Consider the following 8,879-nt stretch of genomic DNA (forward strand, 5'->3'; position numbering starts at 1 on the left):
ACGTAGCCATGGACCCATGGCGCAAACCCGAAATTGCTCAGGCTCACTGCCATTTTCTCCAGTATCCGAGTATTGCCTAAATTTTCTGAATGTTATGTGGGCTCCACGTTAAACTACAAAGTTTTAAAAGCCTTTGACCGTTGTGAAATACAGTCCGACCTGTGCAGAATAACTCCGTTCCTCGTAACGAAAACCCATTTAGATTTTTTAACAGATTTGCTATACACCAGGCGCCTGTTTTTTTTTTTTTTTTGCACATCACGCGATTTCTGGACTGTCGGATCCACGCATCAAGATGGTGAAAAGTTTGGTCGAGTTGTCTCTTCTCTTTCCAGGCTCGTACTGCTTTCTTTGAATTTTTGCTCCGCTCCAGACCACGAGTTTCTTGAGAGGGTGAGCGGTGAGAAACGATTTTGCTCGCCGTCGGCAGGATTTGCTTGCTGCCGCACTCCGGTGAGTTCCCCGGCTCCCCCTCTGCGATTAGTCCCGCGTTTCGGCTGCTGTTTTTTTGTTGTTTTTTCTCCTTGGCTCAGGGCATGGCTAGGTGAAGGTTTCATAGGCGTTTGATTCGCGCTCGTCGGCGGTGGGGGTTCCTCTCTGTCCTTCTCCGGTGAGTTCCGCACTCTTCCTTCTCCGTCGAGCGATTTTTTGTGGCTCGCGTGCTCCCGCTTTTCTGCCGTTGATTTGGCTCTGGTGGTATGGCAAGGTGAACACTGCAGAGTCGAGGGGTTCGATTCGCGCTCGCCGGTTGCGGGGTTTGCTTTTCCGCCGGCCTCTGGTGAATCCCCTGGCGTGGTTGGCGGTCCTTGTGATTTGCGGTGCCTCTTCTCCCCAATTTTTGGCTAGCTCTGATTTTTGCGTCGTTGGCTCAGGTGTGGCGAGTGGAATACGACAGAGGCGACCGGGGTTATTTCGTGCTGGTCGTCGGTGAGCTCTAATCAGTTGTCAGGTGAGTTTGCTTGTTCTGTTAGATGTCCAAATTGGTTGTACTCATTTGCTTACTCACGATTTTTGGTGGTGGATTTCTCCCTTTTCTTCAGGTGGATGTGGCGTCTGCTCGTGGCCGTCAGTAGCCTCTGTCCAGACGAAATGGCTATTTCAGTAGGTTACTTCCTGAGGTTTTGTGGCAGATTTGGGCGCACATGATAGTGTGTATTTTCGGGGGAGATTTTCCGGCTGGTGAGGTGTTTAATTCGTGGCGGGTTTGTGTTGCGGGTTGCACTGCTGTTTGTGATGTAGGGTTTTTGAACCCTTTCTGAATCTGAAACCCCGGTTAGCAGTAGTAGCGATTCAGACTATGGGTAGTTCAGTTCGTGCATTATGACTTGATGATGTCATTGTGGTTTTGTTTCTGATATGCCCACTGAAAATAACTTATTTAAGAACTATAGCGAGACTTTAATCCAAATTTATGGCCATTTTCTGCTTTATCTCTAATAGGAAGCGTATGGTTGCTGGTTTTAGCCTGTTACAAAGGTTATGTGTCTCCAGTGTATTGAATCAATTGAATTGTGGTTCGTGTCAATTTTTAATCACATTGTTTTCCTCTCTATTGCAATTCTAGCTTTATCCATTTTGTTTTGCTTGCAATTTAATTGCTTGATATCTATTAGCCATTATGAAATCTGTCATAGATGAGGTGCTTGTTTTTGCACCCTTTAGCTTTAAGCATCATTGAAATTATATTCTTCTTTGTCATTCTTTGTAGAATGCTTTGTCTATTTTTAAATTGCATTCTCATGTACAAGTTTTGCATTATGCTATCGCTGCAATCATAATATTGCAAAGTTGCAATCGCACCGCCTCCTCTACTTGTTTTCATTCAATGTTGCACCCTTTTCAATTTGTAATGGCACTGTTGTACTTCAGCCTTCTGCATATTTTTTAGTGTCTTTATTTTATTTTGCGATTTTTAGGTTGACAATCTCAGCCGCGCTACAAGTTATTGATTTAGATGGTCGCAATAACCAAGATAAGCTCTATTTTGTTTCGTCCTTCTCTTCTAGGAATCTGTTTTTAAATTGTAGCCTCTTCTAAATCAAATTGCACTTCTCCTGTTGAAGTCATGGCAAGCTGCAATTGCAGCTAAAAGCATAAGCATTTGCTTTTCTTGTCACTGTATCCTGCTCCTTTTGTATCTTTCTTTCAATGCGATTGAAGTCACGGCAAGCTGCAATTGCAACTGAAAGCATAAGCATTTGCATCAATCCATGTCTTTGCATAAACCATGTAGTTTCTAGGGGGTTGTGGGGGTGGGGTAGTACTGCATACCTCATTGGGGAGGTAATAATGTGTGATCTAGAAAACTTGAATTTCTTGCTGCTATTGACTACATCTCCTAGTATGCTAACTGATTAAGAAGCCCTAGAAAATCAGCATTTGTTAATCTTGTGTTTATGCCTTGCACAGGAGTTCAGACCACTGAAATTTGAATATACGGTAGGATTTTCCATGTGTCCAAGCTCCAGTTCTTTCTTAGATCTTTTGGGTTCGATTTCTGTTTGTGCAATGAATTTTGGGTTCGATTTCTGTTTGGAGTTGTTCAATGAATTTTGTGTCCTCCATTTCTTCTCCCAGCCACCGCCATGAACAATGTCGAGCTGTGGTGTTCTTGTTTTCCAACTTGCAGTTGCAATAGATCTGACATATATATGCATCCTCTTTGTTTTTTGCAATGGCAATGGTTTTTAAATTTTTGCAATTACAATGCTTCTACAATGCAAATTGAATCCCCAGATTTTGTTCGGCATCTGTAGCTTTTGCAATGGTTTGTTTTTTGAATAGATATTTCAAATATGGCCACTTGCAATTGCAGCAAAGATATCCTTACCTATACTCTTCTTAAAGCTCTACCCATATTTTTTGAATTTTGAATTTCATTTCTCTTGAATTCCGGTAAGGGTAGATCCTTCCTGTCTTAGTTCGGTACCCATGTACGTTAAAGTTTTGTGCTCTGTTGTTCGTTGCCAAAATAGGACCGGAATAGATTTAGAATGGGCCTAGATTTTGTGGTTTCTATTCAACTGGGCCTGTCCAGAATAGGTGCAAGTGAAGCTTTTTAAAATGCAATTGCAATGCTTTGGTCAGGTGCAATTGCAGCTAGGATCTTACATGTAGTCTTCATAAATCTGTAATATGATACCAAGAAGATGATTTTTGTGTATCCTTGAAGAAATTAGATTGATTTTTTCAGGTCTGCCAATGTCCGTTTGCAGAAAGAAAAAAAAGGAAGTTTGCTCAACAAAAACTTCTTTTGACTGTTTTACGGCTCAGATAAAATGTGACTGGTTTTTGGTGAAAAACTAGGCGACTGCTTTTTACCAAAATAATAGGTGACTACTTTTTAAAAGAAAAACCAGGCGTCTGTGGTCAATAGACGGACTCATTTTTTAATCCCAATCAATTCCACCAATGTGGGTTCCACGTTAAACTACAAAGTTTTAAAAGCCTTTGACCTCTCTTGCTGAACCGCTGTGAAATACAGTCCGACCTGTGCAGAATAACTCCGTTCCTCGTAACGAAAACCGATTTATTAGATTTTTGAATCCCAATCAGTTCCACCCGAGAAACTCCAATGCAATTAAGCTCAAAGTATAACAGAGCACGTCAATTCAAGCCATTCGCGTAACTTCCTCCAACTTCACCACCCGCTGTATAACATTCAACCATTTCCTATGCTATCACAACATCTCAGCACCATCTCACACACACGCCATTGTTCGATCCGTAGCAACAGAAACACAAAGGTTAGTAATATAGTAGCAAACACGCGCCGAGAAAACACGCAGCAATGGCCTCCAAGTGCAAGATCACCCTGCTCGTACTCGCAACCCAGCTCCTCCTCGCTGCAGCTGCACCCACCGCAACGACACCGACTACCCCAACGGCCACTCCCGGGCGTCCCGCCGTCCCGGCAGCGCCATTCCCCCCGCAGCCATTCCCGGTCAACGAGGGCGAGGCGGCGGCGGCTGAATGCTGGAAGGCGGTGGTGCAGGCGACCGAGACCTGCGCCGGGGATCTCCTCCGGCGGCTGGCCTCCCCCGAGCCCGCCGTCCGCGTCGGCCCGGCATGCTGTGGCGTGCTCCGGAGCCTCGGCGACAAGTGCCTCCGCGACCTCTTCCCCGGCTCCCCGTTCGGCCGCTTCTACGCTCCCTTCGTCGCCCGCGCTTGCGGCGGCGGCATCCCCAGAAGCGCCACCACCACCACTACCGGCGGCCGCCAGTAATATACAGACGGCATGTAAGAGGCTCAAGAGCAACTTTTACATTTAAACCTTTGTGTGGATCTGGTTGTAATTTATTTAAAGTTTACATGTCAATTACATTTGCATTCATGCCATGCCATGTCTATTATTTGTGTCACATGAGTTTTAAATTTGCATCTCAACTTGTGGTTTGAATTCTTGATGGTTGAATTTGCTAGAAGGTTCAAAAAGTTTGAATCCTTTTTCCTATATTTTCCAAATCACATTCAAATGGGTTTTGTTTCAAACCTATAAACCATTTGAATATTTTCCAAATACTAGTACCGATTTGAATCCAAAAGCATTTGCAAAAACAGAAAACAGAAAAGGGAAACAAAAACTCACCTGCTTACTTTAGGCCCGAGCCGGCCCAGCAGCCGCTTCGGCCCACCTCCTCGCGCGAGCGCCGCAGCTCAGCAGCGCAGGCCGCGGCCCAACTGCACCGCGCGCCGCCCGCCATGCGCTTCCCGCGTTGAAGCCGCATTCTGCGAAATGCGCGTTCTCTCACAGCTTCTTCCTCCCCTCACCTTTTCTTCCTCCTGGCCGGTGAGCCCCGCGCGCCACGTCCGCCTCGACAGCGATAGCTTCCCCCGCCTCGCCTACTTAAGCGCCCCAGCGCCTCCTCCTACCCGCGCCGTCACCAAGAAACCCTAGCTAGGGTTTTCTTCTTCCCCTTCCACGCAGCGCCGTCGCCCCGTTCCTTCGGCCGCGGACGCTACTCGACGCGCCGCCGTCTTCGGCCGAACGGCGACAAACCGACCGCGTCACCCGAACCGCAACGTTGTCTACTTCGTCCACGCGCAAGCAATTGGAGCGAGATCGACTACACCCACGCCCACTTCATCTTCTTCGACTCCGGCCGCCGCCGCTTCTCCGGCCAAATTCCGGCGAGCCCGTCCACCAATCCCCGTCAGCTTCCTCCTGGAGACTCAGGGTGAGCTCCTCTTCCTCCCTCTATTTTCCGCGCTTAGTTTGGTGCGTCTTGTCGCCGTAGCCAAGAGCGCGCGCTCCGCCGTGCGCCGGTGAACTTCGGCTCGTCGCTGCGCGTCTCCCCAAGCGTGTTGTGGTGGTCTTCGTGCCACTTAGTGTATTTCTGCGCGCCGCTTCCATTTTCCGCGCCAGATAGCCTTCGCCGTGCCGCGTGGTCGCCGCCGGCGAGCTCTGCCATGGCCGCCGCGCGCGCCCGCTAGCTGCCGGTTTGCGCCAGGTTAAAACGATGTGCGCCCTACCTCTGTTGAGATCCGACCGCTGTCCCAACTGGCTAGCTCACTCGTCTGTTCGCTCGACACCGACCCGACCCGGGTTCGATCTCCCGTGGCAGCAGGGGTAAAAACCCCAAATTTTTGTGCTTTGAACAGGCGACTGACAGGTGGGCCCGGTGGACCGAGTCCATGCGCCGGATCTGAGTGGATTTCTTTTGGGTTTTGTTTAAGTGCATAGAGTTGAGTTAATCTTGTTTAAATCCTAGAAAATGCATGCTATATCCAATTTGAGCAAACCATATATGTTTTGAAATCAGAAAAATGCAAGGAATTTAACTGTGCAATTAGAATTATATTTTGAGGTTTCAAATTTCAAAGCTGTCCCAGATTTGAAATTCAAAAGTATGAACTTGATTAGTCTCTAGTTTAAAATGGGTAACTCTTTGTGATTGTTGTAGACATCAAAGTTGATCGTTGTGACTTGTAGAACACAGTAACATACCTAGTTAGGCCATTTGTGTATTTTAAAACTGCTGTCTACCATGTTCTAATCACCTAATGGTTAACTTTGTTGCTCAAGGGAATCGGGTCACTTGCATATTGTCGCATCATGTTGTCACATGCCATCTCATGTTGTATTGTACATTGCACCTATGAATGATTACTTATTTGCGTATTGTGTGATTTGGTTCTTTACGATAGCGACTCCGACTTACTCCGTCGACGATCCGGGTTCCCTCACTTCTTCGGATCCCCTTTCTCGGTGCCCAGCGACCGAGAATCCAGGCAAGCAGCCAATCCTTGAACATGTTGATTATACCCAATGCCTCTCTCTCATTCTTGCATTAAGTTGCGTTCTCGGTTCTTGTCACGATGCCTCTCGAATTGCATAGCTTTAGTCAGCTCTACTCAAATGCCTGTTGTCTTGTTCCTTATCCTATTACCACGTCACATGTTTGTTATTGCCCTACTTGGTCATTAGAAGTCTGCCTAGATTGCTAGTCTAGTGTCCTTATCTGGGGTTCCACAATTGCTACGTCCACATGCTACTTTTCCATATTTAATTGCAATTATTAAACTTTACCTGCACAAGGCAACGATGGGAGGCCGTGTTAACGCATTGGTGTTTTGTTCCATTGGCGCCGACCTAAGGACTGAGTTCTCGTTTTCGCCGACCTAAGAAACTTCGCGCTAACCGCTCGTGGGAGAATATATGGGTTCCCCCTCGGCTTAGTACTCGTTTCATAGCTCTTCCAGGGGCCACATAGTTCGGGCGTTCCATTTGACATATCGCATATACACTGGTGTTGTGTTTGGAGACTTGTTGGTGACTTTGCATTCATATAGGATTGTAGCACTAGTCTGGAGTGGTCATTCTGCGGACACTGAACCACTACCAGCTGTCCTCGCAACTCTTGAGTCCGTACGACGCTTCGGCCGGGCTTTCGTTTCGGATTAGACTCAGTTGGGTTGGTCCCCTGGCTTAATTGTGGGGCTTGGAAACGTCGTGTCGCCCAATCCTGCCAACACACGCCTTTGTGTGTTCCTACTCGAGTGGCAACAAGGGTTGAACGAACGTGTACGGGTAAATTGGCACACCCTGCAGGGATAAATCTTTCGGAAAGCCGTGTCTTGATCATAGAGAACTCAATCAATTTAATTAACTTAATCTCTTAAACTTGAGTAGTAATTAGCCTTTAATCATGGATATGCCTAAAACTGCTTAAGTGTGAGTGCCTTTGGATCATTTCCTCACAAGGGGTTGAGGGGGTGATAAGAGGTTGTGTTTTGTTTGATGTTAGTTGTTAGAAGATCACCTCACTTGGTAGACGCTCCTTATCCTCCAATTAGACGTTGTCATTAGTGTGTCTCTCCAGATATATCGCTGCTGCATGACCCCACCATTTTACCCATCCTTTGAGACTTTTGCATATCTAATTTAGATCTCCCGTAAGTCTTGCGAGTACCTTGTACTCAGTTGTTGTGCAACGTTGTTTTCTCTAGAGTTTCCGGAGGAACAGGTGAGTGGTTACTTCGTGGAGTTCGACGACGACAGCTTCGACGCTTAGCCAGAAGATTCCAGAGCAGGGTTCTGTGAACTTGTGGCGGGCTCTTCTTTTCAGTTTCAGCCTCTTAGGCAATAATTGTAACTTGTCCGTACTCGGGCCTAATTTGCTTCCTCTGATGTAATGATGATTGTGGATATGTGTCCGTGAGTTGTCATAACTTGGTATTTTTGCTCCATGTATGAGCTTGATTTAACTCTTGTGTCTTAGAGCGATGTAATGATATCATTGTTGTTCCAACCTGCGGTGAACACATTGCGTGTATGTTGTGAAGTGTTCATCGTAGGGAGGCACTGGGACTTGATTTATGCGCGAGTTAGCATTTGGGGCTAAATTGTATAAATTCAGTCTCGGGGTCTCACACGCCATCACTCCCGATTGTCTCCGGAAGCTCTTATTGAGAATAACTTAGGGACTCAGGAATACCTAGACTCTAGCTATCTTCAGAAGAAAGAATAATTTAGGCTGAAAGATTTAGCTTGTTTTCCTTTCGTGTTTTTCATTAGTTCTTGAAGAGAACACATGCAAAATAATAGGGAAATGAAGTTGGGCACGCATATAGCACAAACGTTGATCATAGGTCTTTTTTTTTTCTGTGCCATGTTCCTTTAAGATGACATTGGCTTGAGAAAAATCTCCAAATAAACATTCAGGAGGTTTTGGTCCCGGCGGTGTTGGGTTTTCTCTATGGAGGCGAGCTCCCGCCGGAGCTCAATGATACGGCCATCGTGCTAATAACGAAGGTACGAAATCCACAGTCAATTACTCAATTCCGGCCTATTTCTCTTTGTACTGTCATGTATAAAATCTACACCAAGATGATCTCTATTCGAATGAGGCCGGTTTTGGAGGACACGATCAGTTTGGAGCAATGTGCCTTGTTCCTGGTAGACTGATAACTGATAATGCCCTTGTGGCCTTTGGGTGTATCCATAGTATGAAGAGAAGGAAGAAGGCGAAAAAAGGGTTCTGTGTTGTCAAGCTAGATATGATGAAAGCATATGACCGAGTTGAGTGGGCATTCTTGGAAGCAATTATATTGAAACTGGGTGTCCCAGCTGTGATGATCACACTGATTATGAAGTGTGTTTCCTCTGTTCGTTTCTTAGTGAAATTTAATGGGGAGTTTTTACCTCCATTTATTCCATCTCAAGGTTTGCGGCAAGGAGATCCCATGTCTCCGTACCTATTTCTGATGTGTGCAGAAGGCTTGTCCGCCATGTTAAATAATTTCAGCTTGGGCTATGTGGACAAGGGTAACAGGGTGTGTAATCGTGCGCCTTGGATTACTCATTTATTGTTTGCCGATGACAGTCTGATTTTCATTGAGGCATCCGCTAGAGGGGCGGCACGATTGAATGTTATTCT

The 8,879-nt window shown here is 46.2% G+C and overlaps 1 protein-coding gene and 1 long non-coding RNA gene across 2 annotated transcripts; both read left to right on the top strand.

Annotated features, from left to right (window-relative positions):
• The first annotated feature begins 309 nt into the window (after positions 1–309).
• Positions 310–1,463, top strand: LOC100823485. The gene is made up of 3 exons (XR_731657.3): positions 310–610; positions 873–949; positions 1,041–1,463. It is a non-coding gene; the product is annotated as an uncharacterized LOC100823485 (long non-coding RNA).
• A 2,327-nt stretch (positions 1,464–3,790) lies between these two features.
• Positions 3,791–4,225, top strand: LOC104584225. The gene has a single exon (XM_010238414.1). The coding sequence runs from the start codon at positions 3,791–3,793 to the stop codon at positions 4,223–4,225; it is 435 nt and encodes a 144-aa protein (XP_010236716.1).
• Positions 4,226–8,879: the final 4,654 nt, after the last annotated feature.

The sequence above is a fragment of the Brachypodium distachyon genome, chromosome 3 (genome assembly GCF_000005505.3).
Source record: "Brachypodium distachyon strain Bd21 chromosome 3, Brachypodium_distachyon_v3.0, whole genome shotgun sequence".
Classification (NCBI taxonomy): Eukaryota; Viridiplantae; Streptophyta; class Magnoliopsida; order Poales; family Poaceae; genus Brachypodium; species Brachypodium distachyon.